The 22,861-nt window shown below is 36.4% G+C and overlaps 1 protein-coding gene across 1 annotated transcript; it reads left to right on the forward strand.

The window, feature by feature from the left end:
* Positions 1–1,535: 1,535 nt before the first annotated feature.
* Positions 1,536–20,914, forward strand: RAB22A (RAB22A, member RAS oncogene family; the record flags this gene model as incomplete). The annotated part of the gene is made up of 6 exons (XM_085314261.1): positions 1,536–1,621; positions 6,356–6,437; positions 9,765–9,836; positions 9,928–10,034; positions 11,918–12,027; positions 13,459–20,914. Coding segments are annotated over 6 exons (555 nt in total), but the record flags the coding sequence as incomplete, so codon positions are not given.
* Positions 20,915–22,861: the final 1,947 nt, after the last annotated feature.

A 22,861-nucleotide genomic window follows, 5' to 3' on the forward strand; every position in this document is an offset into this window, starting at 1 on the left:
GCCGCGCCCGCCTCCCCGCGCCCTCTGCTCGGAGCAGCGCGGGCAGCCTGCGAGCGCGGGGTGCTCTTCCCCGCTCCTTGCACGCTGCCCCGGGTTCCTGCCAGTGTGCCGGGCCCCCTCTCCCCCGRGTGTGGTAAACAACAGCGTTGTTCAGGCTTTGGGAGCGCTCCGAAGGTACTGGGGGGAAAAGGAGACTTCAGGTAAACTGAAGTAGTTTCAAAAATCTAGGGAAAAAAAAAAAACGTATCCTGGCATGATTTGGTCTGAGAACTTCGGAGAGCTTCTCTCTGAATAGGTTGGTTTTTTCTGTCTAATTCCTACATTGTTTGGAGTATGACAAGCAGGATTGCTTCCTGCTTCTGATGGCCCCATTGCCCTTCAGGGAGAAAATGATGCGTTTTTGTGCCTCTTGTTGTGGCAGTATTTAGGGTACCTGTTAGCTGCTGTTTCCTCCACGTTCACCCTGCCTGTGAAGCCTCTTGTGATCTGAGAGGAGAACAAGCACCTAGGAAAACTGATCCTTGAACTCTGCTTTTCTCTTTAAGGTTTACTTTTTTTATGGAAAACTCCAAGCACTACAAGCCATAGAATTGAGATAATACRTTTCTGTGTAACTTTTTCTTGAGAGGAAAATAACTTGAAAGGATAAACACAAGGATATTTGCCGTACCTGAATTTGTTATAATATTCAGCTTTCATAAGCTATAAGAGAATACATAAAATGAAACAAAACTTTATTTTCAGTACAGCATTTGATAATTCTTTTTCCTTAAAACTGTAACAATTCTGGAAATGTAAAGTGAAAAGTTGGTCTTCAGCTATGTTAACTAAATTGCCACTTAAAATGTCCAGGTGCTGTGAAGAACTGTCTCACTGATAATAGTATGCTATTTCTCTCTTAAATATGCYTTCTATCACTCACACTTTCTTTTTACTGTTGAGTTGGTGGTGTGTGTATATATTTGACTTGGCGTTAAATTTTTTTGAGCTGTTCTAAATCTTACATTTTCACATTTCATTTTTTCCTCTACCATTTGTTCCCCGGTAGAGTTGTATTTGACACTTCCTTCAGATAGGTCACAGAAGAAACTTCAGGCCTTTCATTAAGCAGGGTGGGACAGCATTAGTCAGAGTTAGAAATGTGTGTGTCACACCTGCATAATTTAAGACAGTCAGTTGGCTTGTAGGAATGGAGTACCATATTTGATTACGGTATATTTTACTAAATGTATTATAAGGTCTTTCTCTGCTCAAACATCTTTTGTTCAAATACACCTTGTAGCTTCTCCCTCCCTCCCAAAAAAAAATAGTGCTTGAGTAATTCATAAGAAGCACATTTTTATAAGAATTTGATTTAATTTATCAGACATTTTATTTTCCAGTGAATTAACATACTTGAAATATTTCAGAATCTCTAACTTCGCTGGGATTATCTGCAGGAACATGTTACCTATGTAAAACATATCACAAGATTTGAGGACAAAAAGAATCAACTTTTATTGTAACTATTGTCTCTTTCAACTGTTACTGTTCTTTCACAGGACACTGGTGTGGGCAAATCAAGCATCGTGTGGAGATTTGTAGAAGACAGCTTTGATCCCAACATTAATCCAACAATAGGGTAAGAAACAATAAAGTRAACTTATCCAAAATTCAGTCCAAATTATATGAATGTATGCTTGCTGCTCTTGATAACATGAGGATTCTCAATGTGTGGCAGCTAAATGTGGATGCAACCTGCCTGGATGCAACCCTGTCTAACACGCTGTAGGTGACCCTGCTTGAGCAGGGAGGTTGGACCAGATGATCTCCAGAGGTCCCTTCCAACCTTACCCATTCTGTGGTAATGAAGACAGCTGTGGTCTTAGCATATGAGCTACCTTAGGAAACCTAGGAGTATATTATATGCTTCTGCAACTTCCATTTTCATGTGTAAGATCTTGACCCATTTTCTATTGTTAATCTTAACCAACAAAATCCTATTAGGACTCCAAGGTTATGAATAAATTCTACTGTAGATCCTTCTGTTAAGGGAACAATATGCTTTTCTCATGCAGTTTTCTTTAATTTCAGAGTCTGATTACTAGGAGATTGCTATTCTTTTTGTATTTTTTTTAAAGGGGGGAGCAGGGAAAGTAGAGCTCTCCTAGGTTTTCAAAGGTAGCTAATATACTAATGTAGGTTGTGGTTTTCTTCATTAATTAGTTTTAACATTATATATCTATATGTAATGCGCATTCTCTTCAGTAACTAATGAAATTGCTAATGCAATCAGCCTCATAGCTAAGGGTTTTTGAAAGATGTGTCTCAGAGGAGCAATACTATTGAGCTTAAATCTTAAAATGAATTGGACAGGTGAGGAGYAGTCCTTTGCTGTCCTTCTTGTTTGCAATTGGTCTTAAGAGTTGTTTTGCTCATAGAGAGGCAACTCTTAACTCATGGGAGAAGATGGCTTCATGTCATGCTGAGAGCTTGGTATCAAAGTAACTTCCTGTCTCAGGTGCTTTTTTAGTATAGTTGTGACTGAAAAGGTCCTGCTGATAAAGATCAGCTGTGTCTCATCCTTTCCTTTTGAAAATGTGGTTTTCTTCATTTCTAACTTGCACATTGTGGTATACATGCTGGTATTGAACTGTAAGATATCTTGTAGGAATAATTCCTTTATTTTAATTTCACTTTTAAAAGGTGAGCTTTAGGGTAGACTGCTAGATCATTTTGTCAGATCTTCAAGGGTTAACATTCTTAATTACTGCCAGATTAGCTGCAGTGGAGGTTCTTTTCTGAAGGAACACAGAACTGGTATTGAGGATGGTAGCCACCTTGCTCTTTACTTAAGTAGAGGAGCAGGATGTTCTGAACAGGTTTAGGTTGTGCAAAAAGTTACTACTGCCCGCAGTGATGCTGGCTGCAAGCAGAATTGCTTGTTTGGGTAGACACTCTTGGAAGATACAGTTGTATTTCCTACACGTTGTATTAACTGAGAATTTTGAGAACTTGGTCAACTGTCTTCACTCTCAAGCACCCAGATATTTAAAAATAAATAAATAAGTGTTATTTTGGGGACTGTCTTGTTCAACTGTTGAATAGTTGGCTAATTTAGGTATTACCCGCAGTTGCCCAAAGTTTGTGCATGCAGCTCCTGTTAAAAAAGAACATTCAAGGCTGCTTATCCTGTAGGTGACTGGATATGATGAGACAGATCTTGCAAATGTGAGAAACTTCTATTTGTTTGGTTAGGATACTCTGGTCTATATTTAGGTGCACGTCACCACCCATCTAGACTACCCAGGTTAAGTCTTAGAGTAACCTAGTACAGAATTTGCRTTACATAGATCCATAAAAATGACCATTCTGTCCGTGGATTCTGAATTCTAAAATACTGTGCTTAATGGTTTAGGCTTTGCATGTTATCRAGATCATCTAAAATTGCTGATTAAAGACCATCCATGATGCTTCTGTCTGTGCAAATTAAAATTTTCTATAATTGGGGCAAAACTCAGGATAGTTTCTTTATTTGGGGGAGAGGCTGAGACTAGAATGAACATCTTCATCAAATCTTGCTGTCTTCTACTCCACAGTCCTTTTCTTTTTGTTTTGTAGTTTTCTGGGTATTGTTGTTGTTGTTAATGTAGCGTCCTATCTATTTCTTGGAGGCAGGAACCCAAACAGATTCCACACGTGCTTCTCCTCGTGACAAGGGAATGAGGGACGATGAATATCTGTGACAAATATTATGCAATAATTTAGAGCATTGTTCAGAGGTGTTAGCTACTGTGGTAATGAGGCTAATCTGCAGAACAGAATTTGTCCTCGTGTATTCTATGGCAGTACTGGGATTAGAATGACTAATTTGGTTTCTTGAAGTGACATAGATACAGATTTTTAGTATATCTTAACAAAAAATGATTAAATGGTCTGAGGACTTGCATTTTGGTAGTTTGTTAATAGTAGTGTGAATGGATCAAAACTTGTCCAAKTGCTGTGACTGTGTGAAGCTCCAATAAACTACAATCACAAAGTGTTAAGCAAATTAATTATGAAACTTTTCTGGGCCTTCTTTTTATTTCCTATTCAAAGACCAGGAGGTGGAAAGAACAAAGTGGTGACCAGAGAAGGTAGCTGGAATTGTGCTTGGAAAGCATTGTAGAGATTTTTATAAAACTAGAGCTCAGAATGTTTCTGTGTTTACTCATGGGTCTTTGAGTTTAAGAGAATTAAAATTAGGAGCTTGTTTCCTGTCTTGTTTGTGTTCCTCTTGGAATATCAGAGTAATCACACTTTGTCATGACTGTTCATGATAAATTCACAATTCAAATTCACCACATGAGCAGCTGTAGAAACCCTTTTGGAATTCTTATGCTTTTAAGATGCTGAGGATGTTTCTACTTCTTCTGACCAGTAGATATGACTAAATGTTGTAGATTCTTCCCCACTCTTTCATTATATCATTGAAAAGAAACTTTGAGCATAAAATTACTTACAGGTATATCTTGTTCAAGTAATTACAGTGCTCGCTTTGCTGGGAGAAGCAGCTAGGAAATTTAGTGTTACTGCAAGCTTTTATACTGGAAGAAGTCAAGCATAGTTACATTTTGGAGGCTTCCACTGACACAAGGTGGTTTTTCTTCATGTATCTTTTTCTTTTGTATTTATTGGTATCAGTCACAATAAAAGCTTCCACTTTGCAAAGAATTTTGAAGCAGAGATTAATCTCTATTTGCATCGACCGTTTAGGATGTTTGTGATGTAAATTGGAGCAACAAAACTGCTCAGYTGAAACTGACTATAGAAGAATGTTTGAATGTTCTGGTTTATGGAACCAAATAAAATAATGTATTTTTAGTGAGAATTTATGATTTGCGAAATTGTTTTAATATTGGTCAAAAACCTCAGAACTGAGTCTCTGGAATGTGGTCTTAAGGAAATGGAAATCGTTGCTGTGCTTTACAACAGATACTCCTTAAACTTTATTTTCTCTTACCCATTGTTAAAAAAATCTGGTTAACTGTATTTAAACGCATTGTAGTTAGACTCTTTGTCTTCCTAGTTAGACTTTTTTCTCTTCACTACAACCTTTTACTTGATTTCTTAAAAGCTTTGAACAATGATGTACTTTTTAGCAAGCCATCTGAGCTTAAGGAGTGCGTGGTGGAGTTACCTCTCGACAGCAGAATGCTTTGTATAGTTGTAGCATGCCCTGCTAGTGTTTAAGATCCAGGAGAAACTGAAGTTCAATCTCAGCCTCTAATATCTAGCATTGTAGGTCATACTGAAAGAGTTTTGCTGTCTGTCTTTGAATCTACACCAAGTTTAGTCTACTCTATGAAGCTCTCTTAAGACCACCTCAGGAATCCTATCCTGAATCGTATTCAAAACCAACAGTTGACTAAGTTTGTGAATCTGCAGTATTTTCAAGGGACAGAAATTAAGCATACAAAAACTCTAAAATCATAATGTATGATCTCATGTGCTTAAAGTTATAGCATATAGAGTTCCTAGTTTGCAAGAATCTGAATTCAGTGTACAGCTTTTCTAGTAAAAACAGGTACYTGCAAGGAACAGATACAGCAAAATATTCTCTCTTCTAAAAGATTAGGTCTCTGATTTCCTGTTCTTGTGGGAAATGGTCTGCTTTACATGAATCATGAATCAGTGTAAGTAAAACATAGAAGTACTTTATTATGCTGTAGTACATTTACAAATTTTTGCTAGAGGGGTGGGGGGCAGACTGGAGCATAGGAAGAGAATTTTCATTTTGGTTTGTCTTCTGGAAGTGCAAGAGCAGTTACAGATTCACTGTGTAATGACAGATGAGACTTATACTGAGTGGATGCAAAAAGCAAGTTATTCATTATTGATTTGTGTCCTCTTAACACCTACAAAATTAGATAGGAATCTCCCTTGCTTTGTTCCCAAAATTGAAATTATCAGTGTTTGTCTGAATGCTAGTACAGAGATCTAGAAAAAGCTGCTACAAAGGAGGAAGGCTTTTTATGTGATTGTTCCTTCAAAATGTTTCCTGCATAGATTTAGGTGAATTGCTGTGGTTATTTTTCCACTTAGGAAGAGAGGTACGAAGAAGGCTGACTGCTTGTTATTTTGTGACCATACAATCTTTATTTTTGTAAAAAGCTAAGGAAGAATAAATGCTGTGAATTAATATTCTTATTCCTTCTTTTCTGCTAGCTGAATTTGATCCTTCAAATAAGACCGTTTGCCTTATGATAATTTTAACCTTTATGTATGAAAATCTTAATCAACTTTGTATAGAAAAGCACTTTTTTGGAATATAAACCTTATTAAAAATTTGTGGTAATAATACTCTAACAAGGCATTTCTGTATTTTTTTTTCCAGAGCTTCATTTATGACCAAGACTGTACAGTATCAGAATGAGTTGCATAAATTCCTAATTTGGGATACAGCTGGACAGGAGMGGGTAAGTAGAGTCAGTATCTTTGATTGTGTCTGTGGTAATAGTTTTGGTTAGGGGAAAGGTACTTCCCCCCCCACACACACACACACACACCCATCTTCCCTAAAGTCACAATATGGTTTAGGTTTCCTAGGTTTTTTTGAGCTGTGCCTATGAAAAGTCAGTTCAGTCTGGTTGAGTTGTTACTCTAGAGTACAAACTGGCAAATGATGCTGTACTATTTTCAGAACCGATTTGAGAAACAATATGCCTCTCCTAGTGTTGTAGAGCCCAAGCTTAAGAAAACATTTTAAGAACTCTGTTATCCCTGTGCAGTCACTTGACTTTCAGAGTTCTGATGGAGCTGACTTACTAGCTTTTTAGTTTGATAACAGCCTTGATGGCTCTAAAGCCACTCAAGTGTATCTATATTGCATTTCAGTGCTCTAGATTTTGCATGATGTATTTCCTCCCAGTAGCACCATATAAACTTACGTTGTCAATGATGCGTCCTGTAGTATGCAAGTTGTCAAAAGTACTGCAATCCTTCCATTGCCAGAAGTCAGTCAGCATTTGCAGCAGTTTGTTTCAGCTAAGCATCCTGGCCTTTTTGAAACGTTAAGGCTGGAAATGTGATACGACTTTTGAGAGACTGGTACTCTAAAGCAGAAGGCACTATAAACATGCCTGCAGTTACTTAGCAGGAAACATGCATCATGTATTATCATTGCATCCTGTTCGCTTTAACTATGTTTGCAAGCATTGGGAGAACGCCCTGATTTGGATTCAGCGTGCTACAATATGAGGAAGCGTATCTGTAAAAGATCAGCAATTGATGTTGCAACATGTGAAATAGATATTTCGTCTCTTTTTGGTTTTAGAGTTGGAGTGACACCACTTTAATTTTCTTCCATTCAAGTTTCATGACCTTTTTGTTGATATTGAAGAAGGAAAGATGTCTTACCCAGCCTCTGACTCAAGAGCTATGGTATCTCTGAAGCTCRTGCTCCACACTTGAGAGAGGAGTCACTGTGAGGCCCAAATATATCCAAGGAAGCCAGTGAAATGGGACTAAGGATTTTTTGCTTTGAAATAATGCCAGTATCATCTTAGCTGATTTTGTTCTCTGAAACTTTATAGAAAACAGCCCTATCACTTACTACTAGTGGCAACTGATCTATATACCTGCCTTGTACTGAAATCTGTAGCAAAATGTCTGGACATGGACCCCTTTCCACAATTCGTTCAGATGTGTTGTATCTTTGGTGATCTGGGGTGCCAAAAATAGCCAAACTCTTTTTGATGCTAAAATTTCTCTGCTGAGCTTTGATACATAATGCACAAAACTCTCAATCCTCGCTTTATTTTGCATAGCCTTTCCTGTTTCCTGTTTACAAAGCCCATCATTAAGTAGTTCTACTTTATGCTGGGCAATCTTCTATTATTTGAAACAGCTATAGAGTGCCTGGCTAGCTTCACTCCAAAAGTGAAACGCACTGATTCACATGGGTCATTTCTCCACATACACATGCCTTATTTGTTCTGCAATTTCTTTTTCACTGACTAAAGGTAATAGAAAACTACCTTTTAGCAGTTAGGATTTTCCCCTTCTTACYTAACAGTCACAAGAGATTGTCAGAATAATTATATTACATCTTGTTAAATTTTGTCAAAACACAAATCAGAGGCTGGAGGGCAAGCTGAAGCCTTTGAAAAGATGGCAAAAAGGAAAATTCACTGTTTCTGGTAACATCTGTTTTGTTAATATATTTTATCTGCTGAGTGTTCTTAGGAAAAATGTATCTAAGTGTTAGCAGGCAGGAAATGAGAGTAATACAAAATCAGCAAGTGAAAGTTGTTTTTTTTTCCCCAGTGAAATAGTCAAATAATCAAAAAGCCAGGCTGCAACCAATCCAAGTAATGGTTTTTCAAATATGTTTCCCTTTACATTTTAGTACTTATGGAGAGGAGAGGGATTATGCCCAACATGAACTGCATGCCTGCCCATGTTTCCCTTTCCCACAATTAAATATCTTTTATATTCTGAACTTTGTGTTTAAAATCCTGTTTTCAAAACAGAATTTGAGAGCCAAATGTAAAAGGTCTGGTATTCTGCTTTATAGTAAGATTTTTAGGATTTATAATATTGCTCTCAGCTGAACTATATTAAGCAAAAGGGAAATTGGTGTTTTATTAGACCTGAATAAGCCTTTATGAAAAGCGAAGTTCTATTCATGATTCTTACCCTGAGTAGTAAGATGCACAAAAGGTCTAAATCACACAAGTTTGCATGTTTTGGGTTTTTTTTGTTTGTTTGTTTGTTTTGTTTTTTTTTCCAAATGTAACTCACTCTGTGCCTCCACTGAGTTTTTTTTTGGTTRCTATGTTAGTTGTCTGGTCCTTTTTAAATACGGAGAATGTCACACTGAATTTCTCAATGTTTGATATTTTTGGTGCAGCTTTGTGTTCTGTGCCATTATGGCTGGATTTTCTTGTTTCTGTTTTCCTGGACTCATGCAAAGATACAGGCCTGGTTTATACACTGAAAACTCACTACTAACCAAATACACCTGCTGTAGATTCAAGTCTGAAGATTACAGTAACTTTACTGCAAGTGTTTGATTATCCCATGTGTTTTGGGGATTTTAATTGCAGTGGGTCACTTAAGTGTAGGTTTTTGCTGTTTTTGGTTTTAAGCATGCTTCTAATTCTTGGAGAAAGAATTTGAAGTTTGGAGAAAAACTTGAGTAAAGTCCCTAAARCCAGAAGTTAGAATAAGAAGAAACCAACATATTTAATGTTTGAATTTAAATTAGCATCACTTGTATATTTTTCAATAAGGCTAGAGGTTGACATTGACTTTTGGACATTTCAGATCAGTAATAATATATGCTAGTTTTCTTTAAACTTTTTGTCCAAAAACACAAGCATCTCAAAAAGAAAGGAATAAGTTCAATTTTGACATCTTTCCCCTTGCTCAGTGTTTAAAGTCATGCCTATATCCCGTGGGTTTATGCCTATATATAATCTGCAGCCTTTTAAATGACAGATTTTATTCTGGTCAAAATAAGGTCRAATTTGGTTTTGTGATTATGTTGTGTGTGTGATTTTGTTTGGTTGTTAGGTTTATTATGGTAGGTGTGCTGCTCATCCCAAAACTATTTGTTCATTGGCCTTGGAAGAACAACACTTTCTTGAAGGTTGTGTACTTCACTGCACAGCCTCTCTGGAACTGTAAATATAACTTTTGCACTAATGTGAATTTCAAAGCTAGTTTTCTTTAATGTTAGTAAGTAAACCATGGAAGTCAGTGAAAGATCAGACTCATAATATATGGTCTCTTTCTTGCAGTTCCGTGCTTTAGCCCCAATGTACTACAGAGGATCAGCTGCAGCCATTATAGTGTATGACATCACGAAAGAGGTACGAAAGTGGATTTTGGTCTGGCAATGTAAATTCTGCTTTACTTGTCTGATAGACTAGGCCTAATTCCTTCTGCTTTTTTTTCCACCAGGAAACTTTCTCAACGTTAAAGAACTGGGTGAAAGAACTTCGACAGCATGGACCTCCAAACATTGTTGTAGCTATTGCAGGAAATAAGTGTGATCTTAACGATGTAAGGTAAATTGTTGACAGTTCAATGCAGGTTTCACTTCAGAAGATAAGCACATGGTGCTAAGGGTTTTAGATTTCAGAAGGAGCAAAGATTTGTCAAATATTGAAAGGTATGGAGCAGTTTAAGCTGTTTTACATTAATGTGGTAGTTTCACAAGAGGTTTAGGCTTGTTCTACTCATGGATGATTTGTTTATTTTGCCCTTGGTCTTTCTTGCCCACTTCCTCCCCTGTGCTGGCATGAGTATACATATGATTCAGTGGTAAATTAGGCTGTAAAGTAGATCCAAACCAACCTATTTAAAAGTAGGAAAACTGATTCAAGGTTATTTATCTTGCTCACAATGTGAACGCTTGCTCGTGTGACAGTGGTGGGGTTGCAGCGGTAGGAGTGAGCAGCTTACAAGCAGACAGGAGCACCTTTTCTGATAGCAGAGTGAAGTTACACAAGYTTAAACTACCTGCATTAAACTACCAGTATAATGCAAGCAGTTTTACCTCATTTTGTAAGACATACACCTGTCCAGTCTGTAGCACTTCATTTTGTTAGGAAAAACATCATAACTGTTAAAGCGTTATGTAGGTTTCACTGGCTTGCTTGTTCAGGTGTCTTCCTCACCCGCTTAAATATTGTGGTGGAATTGGCTGTGGTTAAAATGGTTGCAGGGAGTGGGAAAAGTTTGGGGGAAGAAACTTTATGGTCAGCCATACTTTGAAGAAGGCATGCATTAAAAACAAAAAAGGGCAGAAGGGAACTTTGTTAATTGATGCCCTAGTTAAATAAGCCAGAATTCAGGAAGGTGTGTGCAAACCTCATGTAGCATGTGGACTGTTGTTTTCAGAAAACTGTGCCACAGCTGGAGTCTCAAAGGAAACAGATGGTTATGTGTTTAAAGAACCACTACAAAGTTGATTCTTAGTCTAGTTCTACAGATCTTTAATACATCTGTTATCTGGTGAGTTCTAATAACTTTGTCAGAAATGGCACATCTATACCTGAATTAGATTTGTCTTCTAAGTAGTTTTGTACAATGATACTCAATATTAAGTCACACACTTACTTCATGGTGCTTAGAAAGCAATGATGTTTGTGACTTACAATGCCCTTCAAGCTAATGAGCAAGATAACTTGTACTCCAGTCAGATGCGTATTTGTCACTGATCCAAAGTCTGTGCTTTTACATGTTTTGATAACCTAAGTCCCTTGTTGCTGAAAGCAGCATATACAGAAGTTACAGATAATGTGACATAGGATATATTTAAGTGCCCTTCTCATCTGTTGGTGTCTGGGTTTTTTCCTGTTTAAGGAAATGCACCAATCACTATCAGCTTGCCTATCTAGAGAGGGTCAAATATTTTTTCACTTATCAGCTCTATGATGTGTGCAGTCTGAAAATGTTTATATTTTCATACTGCTGTTAAGTTAATGCTATGCAAATGATCTGTATAATATTGTGAGATACCTGATTTTGTAAGCAGCTGTAGGAAATCTACTGCATTAGGTGAATGGTGGAAGTAACATTTGGGGATCTTTAAACAGATTTAACACACCTGTGTGTATAAGGAATAGAGCAACCCTCTAATGACTAATTGCAGACACTAGCACTCAAGAAACAGACTCCACTGTAATGTTTTCAGATAGATTAAGGCCTTGTTTAGTTTGTTATGATCGTGCTTCAATGATGCTCCTTTCGGAGGGCGGGGAGAGAGCTGAGCAATAATATCATAGRGTAAAGGATGAGCATCGACCTCAGGATGAGGAAGCAGTGTGATGCCAAACAGGTAATACTGAACTGTCATTTAATGAGCCACTTTATCCAATTTTTAAGGAATAGATTAGTCTGATGGTTTTCTTGCATTCATTTTTTTTTCTTCTTTCTGTTTTTTCAGGGAAGTCATGGAAAAAGATGCTAAAGACTATGCAGATTCCATCCATGCAATATTTGTAGAGACAAGTGCRAAAAATGCAATAAACATTAATGAACTCTTTATAGAAATTAGTAAGTATTCAAACAGTTGATACATTTTCTTCTGAAAGAAGTTCGAGCAGAAATGTATTTATTATGGGCTTTTTTGTGCTAGTTAGGCAAGAATATACTGACTTGAATTTATTTCAACCAATTATGAAATCAAAACTGCAAGATGGACTGGTTTGGTTTTTRGTCATCCAATGACTGCTAAAGGTTTCTCCAAGGAATTTTAAGCCCACTGTGATGCTACTGGATAAATAGCAAGAGAGGCACTGATGGCAGAAGCCAGTGTCATCTTACTACATCTGTTATTGACTGTTTCAGTTAGTACTTTMAAGGTTACAGAAGGGTAAGGAAAGGAAATTGGGGAAGATCCAAAYCTTATGCATCTGAGAAGAGGAGTTAAATTCTCACTCTTAATGTTTGTACTTGGTTTAGGGCAGTGCATTTTTCAAAAACGTGATTCAAAAATCTGATTCAAAAGTACAAGTTATTCTCTGGGAAATAGTACCTATAGTATGTTGACTTTTCCCTTAGGTTTTGGGTTGTGTGGCATTTTCTTAATRCTCTTGTTTTTTGATTAAATCACAGATGTTTTCTGCCTCATTCATAGGGATGCATGGGAAAAAAAGTCTTATTTTGATTGAATGAAAAGCAGGCARTATTCCAAAGTCAATTCCATACAATATTATTTGTAGGATATGTTTTAGGCAACAGTACCAATGTGCAGATATGTCAACTTGATTCTAAAAACAAGACAAATGGTAATCTGTATGTGCCTGTGTGTGTGTGTATGTATATATGCGCACTACATCTGCTTAATTTTGAATAGCTCTGCAAACATTTGACTAAAAAAAATAATTAAATAGGGTCCTTGTGAACAACTGAATTTGTTGAAGCTGAAGTAAAAAGTATATGCTGTAGATTAGCTTCCTGATTTATTGACTTAATAGTTGCTCTACACTCTAAAATTGATCTTAATTCGACTGAAAAAAAATCCCTAAAGCGTTATATTCCTTCAGAAAAGAATAGTCAACCAGGAATAGTCAACCTGAGAGACTGATCAGATGACCTAAGCAGCTATCCTTACAAGTTTATACCTTGTGCTAACCTTGATGGAGAGATGTGCTCTGGAAATGCAGAATTGCAACTCTGAATGAAGAGATTGCATGTAGTATAGCATCCTGCAGAGTATATTCCCTGAGGGTTCCTATGGCTTTGGTCTCCCAAGATTAGCCTGAAGTTTACACTTCGGGTGCAAAATTAGCTTGAAACCACCTTAATTCATGCTCCCCGGAACTGTATCTATTAAAGACRTAGTAGAGACTGTTAACTGTTTTCCTTCTGTTATGCAGGAATGTCATCATTAATGACATTTTCATATACAAAACAGATACTGAATGCCTAAAATTTGTTTCATGTGTAGTGCTTGCTATGAGTGTTTTTTCTACCTCCTTGTAGGTCGTAGAATTCCGTCAACTGACACCAACCCCCCATCTAGTGGTAAGGGCTTCAAACTTAGAAGACAGCCATCGGTGACAAAGCGCAGCTGCTGTTGACTGATCGCTTAGAAAATCAGACTTGTTTATACAGTAGGTGGTCTTGGAAGTTAATAGTTCACGTTGGGTTTATATTATCAGTCTTAGATCTCTATCTGCTGGTGTTCATACACCCAAGGTCCCACAAAAATGGGCCAGTCCATCTAACATCTATATGCTTGCAGAAAAGGCTGCAATCATAATGTCAGCCTGTTTACTTACAAAATGTGTACTATCTCTTGTATTCAAAGGGAATCCATCATCACTTTTTTGGCCTTGCTTGAAATGAAGGTGACTATATGGATGGTAGAACTGAAATGTTTAATAGTCTTGTAATCAGGATGATGTTTTTCGTAAAAAGGGAAATGAGCACTTTTGTTGGACTTGGGGGTGGGAGGAATCTGTTGAAATTTGAAGTTAGTCAGATGGCATTTCTTCCTTTTCTTCAGTGAGCCTTATTTTAAATGTAATTGTAGCTAATCCAAAGTATACTGGGACAGTTGGTTTGAGGTGGCTACAAAATAAGCAACTGAAGACAGATAAAGAGCAAATTGGTCCATCCAGTCCCCAAATCCCATTTGCACTTTTTATTTAAAGATATTACGTGGGGCAGGGGGAACAAAAGCAACAGCCTGTAAACCACAGACAATCTTTTTCACATGCTGACTCTAATCACTTTAAGGCAAACTGATAAACTTATAGGCATCTTTCTGTTTTTACAAGCTTTTTTTAATATTAAAATGTTGGTAGAAGAAAACCTAACTGTACTTCTGACTAAATTAACTGGTTACTGACTAAAAACAGGTGCTGTCAATAGTTCTGGTAAGAATTAAAAGGTTTGGGGAAAGCTTTTAACTGCTTGGCATGTGTAAAGTGTTCATATTATATTTATGAGACCAATGTTTAAAATATAAATTATATAAAAACAGTAAAATAATGCAGTTATATTCATTCCTTCCATTCCACACCTGTGGATAAACTCCTGAGGATCACCACTTCCCCCCCCACCTTGCATATTAGGTGTTATCTCTGTCAGTGACTTTACCCAGAGGCAGGCTGAAATTCATTCTTTAGATCACACTCGAAAGGGCCAATAGAGGCTACTGTTGGTGCAGTGTGAGGTCTGTCTGAGCAAGTACTCATCTGTGGTGCACCCCTCTTTCCTGTTTTGAATGCAAAAATACAAATAGGAACTAAACTGAAATCGTATGGTAATGTAGATCATTACCTGTTGATTCCTGGGCTTTTTCATCTGTGAGAAGTTTTTTTTTCTTTAGCAAATCAGCTTTTAGCTTATTGTGCTGGTTTTAGTACGCTTTCAATTAAAATATAGATTGACAATACCCTACTGTGCTATTTTATTTATTTTTATTTTTTCCTACTAGCTCTAGTGAGGAATTTCATACTTTCAAAGAAAGAGCTTACTAAACTCAAGTATATACTAAAATATACTTTCTAGCTTTAGTATCAAAATGAATTCGTGTTGATGATGCTTGCTCTGTATTTGTGGTTTGGCTTTCTGTCATCTCAAGTATTTTCTTTCATTCTTCAATGCTTCCTTCAGAGAACTTCTACTTCAGACTAGTTTGTATTATTCAAAATTCTTGCAGAGGTATTCTGGAGCAAAACAGTTAAACCAGTACAGTGAGAGATTTTAAATAGATCAGTACATTTTAATGGAATTTGGTGACTACATTTTTCATTATGCCTGTTACTTACAGCTGCATAGCCAAGTATGCCCTTTCTTTGCTGCAGTTGTACAGGCTTCATACATATAGAATGCCTAAGAAGTATATCATCAAACAAAGCCTGTTTGAAGCCCTTTTGGAAACACTGGGCCTTAACAAAGTATTTCATAGTAGAGTCAGATTTGTGTTCAGTATTCAGCCTTTTGTATAATATTTTTGTGTGTAATTTGAATGAAATAAATTAGGAACAGAATTTTGGTACTTTTACAATTTTTAAATTAAAAAATGTAGACTAGCAGTTGGATGCATAATATTCATAATTATTTCAGCAACTTGCACAGTGGCAGTCCATGAAAATGAAAATCTCTAATTTCTTTKTAAAATCCCACTTCTTACTCCTGGCAAATTTAAAAACTTATGTTTAAAAAATATTTTTGAAGCTAGTTTAAAATAGGTCTCAGATACTGTACTCTTGGGACACTTCTGTGCTGTAAAGCAGAATTTATTTCAAAATGACAGAGGTTATTTTGGAGTGGTGAATTTTGTACACTTGACAGCATCAGAGCATACCATAATCACTTTATAGTCCTGTGTCATCATTATAGATCTGTAACTCCTTTCTAACTTCCAAGCTACTGCCTTTTGATAGGGCAAGTTTATAAAAAGAGATTCTGTATATAGTTGGTTCTCTACAACTGTTATGACCTTGTTACCACTTCCCTTTTCAGTATTACATTGTCATGTTTTTTTTCAGCAAGCCACTGGTGTTCACAGTGTTTCAGAARTCTATTTTGTACCCAAAAACTGGGTGCTTTAGTGTCTTAACTATAATACAGAAAATACTGTGTTTAACAGTTTTAGTAATAAATCTGGAGATTTTCTTCAATTTGGAAATACTGTAGAAGGAAAGCCTGATATCAGAAATATTTTTCATGCAGATTAGTAGAATAAGGAATTTCAAACTCTCCCTCTGAATTATCATTTTTGTATACTAGCATGGCGTGAAAAATGGACTTTTCTCTCACTGGAAAGCAGACTTATAATTGGTTTAATAGTATTTGAACAATCTTTATTGACTTTAGAAGAAAATCTTTGATGCTAGGTTGGACTGAGCGAGGCTAGTATTGATATCCAGCCCTCTTAGCAAATCACAGAATGGCTGAGRTGGTAAGGGACCTCTGGAGATCATGTAGTATAAACCCTCTGCTCTAATAGGGTCACCTATAGCAGATTGCCCAAGATTGTCTCCAAACAGCTTTTGAAGCTCCAAGGAAGGAGACTCCACAACCTCTCTGGGCAACCTGTTCCAGTGCTCTTTATAAATTGCTTTCTAAACTATCCTCATTTGTTTGATATACACTAGTAATACACTTTTTTTTTTTTTTTAAGGCTAAAAAAGTAGCATTGTGTTTGGGCAATCTGGCCACTGTCATATGTAACTAAATGCTGATGCCCTGTACTCCTTTGTTTTGTTACCAGTGTGGATGGAATGCCTGCATTCTTCATATCTTTATGCAGTTCTAATCTTGAATTGCTCCAGTTAATGCAAACATGGAAATGACCAGTGTTTCAAACTGTCCAGACTAATGTTTAACAAATTATTGAGGCTTTTAAAAACATGTCTATTTAAAATGGTAGCCTGTTGATGCAAGTTTTTTTTCAGCCAACATAATGGTTTATTGATCAGTTGACCATAACTGAAAGCTGAAATGTAGTCTTCCCTGGATGAGACATGCATATTGTTCATTGTTTCATTTTTGTTAGAGAAAAAGAATTTTTTAATGCTAATTCTTTATTAATTAGGCCATCCACTTTGATGTTGCACTAGGTCTGCTGAAATTGATCATATTGTCCCAAAATAGCTTCTGTATTAGGAGACTGAGTAGCCTTTGAGTATTCAGAGTGCTGATTACCAACCATTCCAGCTAGCTCTTTAAAAATGCTTTTCTGCTGAGAAGCTGTTGAAAAAGCTCAGGACATAAATTTTATTCCAGTATATCTCTTTGTTTAATGACTGGAGTTCATTCCAGAGACTAGATTTTTGGATATTCTTAAAGTGAATAATTGCTGCAAATCATACTAGAAAGGAAGCATGTTACATATGTAGAAAGGTAACAAGGTACATATCATTTTATTGCTCCAGAGCATTTTTATAACTGACAGAATATGATTATTTCTGCTTGTAAGCAAGACTGACTTGTTTCCACAGAGGTTAGATTTGTATAAAGACATCATTTGACAAATGTCTAGTTCTTAGGCTTTGGAGCTACTTAAGCATGCCCTCAAAGTTTTGGAGAGTGTCTTCATCTGACCTTCTAAATTACAGGAGCATATTAGCTGACTTGTCAGGTTCTGGATCTGTGTTGTATGTAGTTTTGTAGCATGTTTGATATACATGCTGAAAAATGGCATTCTAAATGTCTAAATAGGTAAGATCTGCAAGCTTGAATTTAACAAAAGGCAGAAGTATTTAGTGAACAAATTAATGAAATCATCATAGGTGCTTTGAAAACTTCTGAGAGAATTGTAACTGCTTTGCTGTTGCCAAGAATATAGAGACTTATTTTATAATATAAATTTATACATCAATGCTGAAAGACAACACAAATCAACGCACTTTAAATCCGCACTGACATCAGTGAGACATCAAGTGCTACGGGATCAGATAGTTAATAGTATAGAAGGGCACTGAATGCAGATTTGAATCTTCTGATGGAAAGTTTTGCGTATGTATTAACAGCATAATGTTACCACCCTGCTCAAGAAAGAATATTTACATGTTTAGAAAGGGAGTAAGAGGAAAAGACATGCCTACTTTCTGTTCTGGAAATCTAATCCTCTTAACCTGGTCAAGAGATGTGGAATTCATTAGGAGTTGTCTTCATTCATAGATGGTTAGAGCTTCATTTTAATTTATCAAAAAGAATTCAGGTTGAATATCTTGCATAGTTAAATATTGGCCTCAACAAGCATTTTATGTTAATCCTAAACTGTTTCTTTAACATTTTGATTTGCTTTAACATTTGAAGCTTTTTCAATGATGTTTGGATGACTTTCCTTCTTGTCCTTACTGTTTATTAAGGATGGGATGGTCTACCAGTGGTGTGTGCTCTATCAGCAATCTGCAAAGACTATCTTGGGAGCTGATGATTTACAGGACAGAAGTTGTCCAACTTGATGGCTAGCTGCCCCATAGTAAGCCTCATACATGATTAGCARTAACTAAATAAAAGGGAGGTGTAGGTGGGGCAGCAGGGGACAAACATGGTAGATGTCAGACATGGGAAGAATCTGAGTTATTCACTGATTTAAACTTCTATACTGCCTATTTATTTTCTTTAAAAAACAAAAAAAAAACACTTTCAGGTATCTCTTGAATGCTTGAGACATCTAGAAAGAGGTTCGTCTGCTTATGGATAGAGATAAGGATAAACTATTAACTTTTTGCAGGAAGTAGTTTTACAGTAATGTGGAAGTTCTTTTTCTCAGAGCACAAGAACTCAGTGCCTGAAACAAAATTACTAAAGATCTGTACAAAATTCTCAAAAGAAAATACACACTTATGTTCAGCTTTTTGAGGACTGCCTTGTCATACGGTTCCTGTGAGAGGAAACAAGCTTGAAACAGCATCTTTGTTTCTCATGTAAAATTCAGGTGCTAAAACGTTTCTCTATAACTTTTTAGGCCTTCTGACARCCATGCCTGGTTATATTAAAAAAAATCCTTTTGATCTTCTGGAGGCCTTGGCAATTTGAATGTGAGCCCTTTCTTGGACAGTCAGAATAGAAAATGCTTGACTTAGTAATGCTTGTTCAATCTTTCCAAACTTTTCTGTAAAGTGTCACAGAAATCTTTCAAGGGATATAAGAATCCTTCCTGAAACCCAAGTATATTCATGGTCTTCATCTCTGAGATATTGAACAGATTCTAGAGTCATCTTTACCCCTTCCACAAGCCCTGAATTTCTAACAGAGGATTGTCATACTGGACATGATCCATATAGCTAATTAAAAGTGCTTACAAAAGTTGCTAAGAGTTATTTAGTGCTTCCTACTTTACATGGGAAATTGAAGGAATGAGTGGAACTTGTCCCCTTAAAAAATGGTACAGCCTTTGTTGAAATTGCTCTCATTATAGAACAATTACAAAAAGAAGAAGAAGAAGAAAATGTTGGCTCCCTCATTACATTGTCCTGCCAGTTGGAGTCATTAAAGTCTTGAATAAATTCATTGTTAGTTTTTAAGCAAGAAGCCAGTTACCTTTGTAAGGTTACTCTTGTCCTTTGAGAAGGTTGGATTTTTCTTTACTTCATTCCTGTTAATGTTTTTGCATATGTACCACRGATGAACAAACCAACTGGTACTCCTTTTCTAATGTTAAAGGATACAGACCACTTCTTCCTGTTCTGTCATTCCCTTCCTTTTTTGTTAAGGTGTGGTAATCCATCCATTTGTTGCACTTGGATATACTGTAACTCTTGACCATGGATGCTACTTTCTTGCCTCACTTTTTACTCATGTTAAAATATGTATTTCCTATTATTAAATCTATTTTCTTTAAATCTATTATGTTTTCTTGACAATTTGTATTTTGTTTCGCTATGGGATTTAGCCAAGAAAAGATGGCAAGTGTCTTTTTTCCCTTGAAAGTTAAAGAAGCATCTACCACAGCAGCAAATGTTTGTAAACAAAATGGGAATTCATTAGTACAGCCTTGTGAAACTGTTATGAAAACATATCTGCTGAATCACATACCACTGCTACATGATACCAGATAACAAAGGCTAAAAGCACACTCCTCTGGTGAAATAAATTTCTGTAAGGCTCTGTTAACATAATTTGAATTCTAAATTTAAACTACTTTTTTTGGCTTCCTATTTCTAAATATAGTGTATCTAGCATTGAAATTGCAACATGCTATGAACTCATGTGAGACATCTATAGAAATGTGATCCATTTCTGCGTAAGACACTTAAGACTTCTTGGCAATCTCTTCTGTTTCCCTCCTCCTCTCCCTTGGGACTCCCCCTCTCCCCCCCCCAAAGTAAAATGAAGAAGAAAAAAAGTCATTTTGAAGACTTCTAAACAAGAAATTGAAGAATTTGTGTTTTCAGGGCACAGAAATAAGCTGATAAGCATATAGCTCTTGCAGTGTAATGTTTCCTGTAAAATTAAGTGGGACTGTTAACCTTTGTATCAGCAATTCTCGTCCCTCTTAAGAATGTTCTGCATTTTCATTATAGTATTAGGTTAACCTGCTACAAGAGTTGAAAGGTCTGTGCCTTCTTATTATAGTATCTATTATTAAAACAAACTTAAGCCGCTCAAAGTTAAAGAGCACTTGCAACACTGTAAACGGCACACATTTACAACCATTGCTTCACTGCATGAAATGTAGTCAGATTGCTAGTGATGAAATATTGTAGTGATGAATTCCTAAGCTTATGAATGTTTTGAGACATTTTTTTTAGTCTTTTCTTGGGCTGGTCCCAAGAGTGTGTACAGGTTTGTCTGTATTGTTGGTTTGTAGATGCTAATGAAACGGGACTTTTATTCTCTCTTTTTTGTTTGTATTGTTACACTCCCATATAGTGCATTGAATGCAAATAAAGAATTGGGCATAATATAAGCAGCCTTTCCAGCTTAAGCATTCGTTTAAAAAAAAAAAAAAAAAAAAAAAACACTTTTATAACATGCTAATAACATGCTGAGTCATTACCAGTCTGATGTATTGTGCAAAAAAGGTGTAAACATTTTATTAATAAAAAGCTTTGTTTATAAATGTGCTGGTTTTATTTATAAATGGTTCCCAAAATTTAAACATCTTCAAAAATAGTCTGTGAAGTAATAGAGAAGACTGTAAGCAATACTATGGCAGAAATRAATCCAAGTGATAATTCAAATGTCAGTGCTTTTGAAAAACATCTTACTGGACATTCAGAAACTGGAGCTTTTTCCTCATTTATGTATACACAAAGACAAAAGACAAACTTGTACAAAAAGGGGGTGGTGAAAAATAGCAAAGAATGCAGCTTTTGTCTAACACTTCCTTTCATTGCAGCATGATGTCTGAGAAACTGCAGGCCACACACAGWCTTGTCAACTAGTGCAAGGCCTACCAAATCCTACCAGGGTCATTTAATACATTACTTTTTGCTTAAACCTTGAAAGTGAGGTTCTTGACTGTTTAGACCGGCTTTCTGTCAGTCAAAACTGTGAAAAAATTTTAATTTCTGTGAAGTGTTTTGTGAGGCTTGTCTTGCAGGGGAGAGATCCTTTTTTATTTCACTGGAACTCCTATCTAAGTGTTATTTCTGTGCCTTTCTACCGAGCAATTAGCTGCAGTTCATGTGCAGAAACAGACACCGGTATCTTTTTACTACAGACCTGGAATAGTTTATTTTGAATGTATTGTTCAGTGTCTACTGTTTTTAAAATGTCCTTTTAGATGCATGTAAACTGCTTTGAAGAGTGTCAAATGTATTTGTGTAAGGAGTATGAATGTGCTCACCATGGTGCACAGGAAGAGTAAACACAGGGAATGTGCTAGATTAGGGAAAACATTTACATGTGTTTAAATATGGAAGCCAGATAACTAAATACAAACCACCTGATTTGCACACAGTATGAGAGAATACAGTGTGTCATGTGGCTCAAGTCTCAGAGCTTTTAAGGTAACAGATTTTTGCAGATAGAAGTGCCCTTTAAAATTGTTCTAATACAAAGCCTCAGATGCAGTTCAAAGTCTCCCTTAGTGCTCATCTCTAGTATTTCCTCCTATTTACCAGAGATGCACCCTGGCAACAAGTTGTTGTTTAGCCTTGTTGTTGCTGAGTAGTTAACAAAGTGGGGATTGTTCTTGGTACCTGAGGAGGTACCAAGAGTTTTGCAGGTGGCCTTGGTGCAYGCCCATTTCAATCAATCTGATCTGCCCAATACTAAACATCGCACCTTATTTATTTATGAATGTAGTTTATAAGGTTTCTGTTAGATTTTACATTTTTAACTTTGAGTGAAAACTATGTTTTGCTTCATAAAAATTTTAGCTTGGATGAAGATGTAGGTGAACCCCCCAAATTCAAGCACGTAAGTGAAAGCTGCCAGTTAATGTAAGATGATGCAACTTTGCAAACCCTTTAAGATATGGATCATCAAATGCTTAATGTACAAACGCATGTGCTTTGAACTTTGAGGAAGAAGCACAGTTTTGAAAGGTCTGGGCAGCAACACTGAACAGTTGTTTACTTTGGGGACTTTTATTATGTATCATTATATATTGTGWAAGGTTTCCTCTGTCTTGTTCCTCGTTGTTAGTTTCCAATTAACTTGCAGCTATGCATAAAGCTTGTCTTTTTCTGCCAATTAAAATGTTTACGGACTCAGAATTCCTAACTCAATGAGAGAATSTGTTTATAAAAATAAAACAATCTAAGAGATTACATGAAAGGAGATAATCTTTCCAGAGTATCAGCCAAAGAAAACTGTACTCCAAAGCATAACAACGAACTGAATTATCTCATGAGTTGAAATCTAATTAAATGTTATGGCATAATCTGTACTTTATAGTATAAATGAAACTCCCACAAGTAGCAGAAATAATAAGCCAAGAATGTTCTCGACTGATTAACCAAGGAAAGTA

The sequence above is a fragment of the Rhea americana genome, unplaced genomic scaffold (assembly GCF_003343005.1).
Source record: "Rhea americana isolate MKP2758 unplaced genomic scaffold, rheAme1 scaffold_4, whole genome shotgun sequence".
Classification (NCBI taxonomy): domain Eukaryota; kingdom Metazoa; phylum Chordata; class Aves; order Rheiformes; family Rheidae; genus Rhea; species Rhea americana.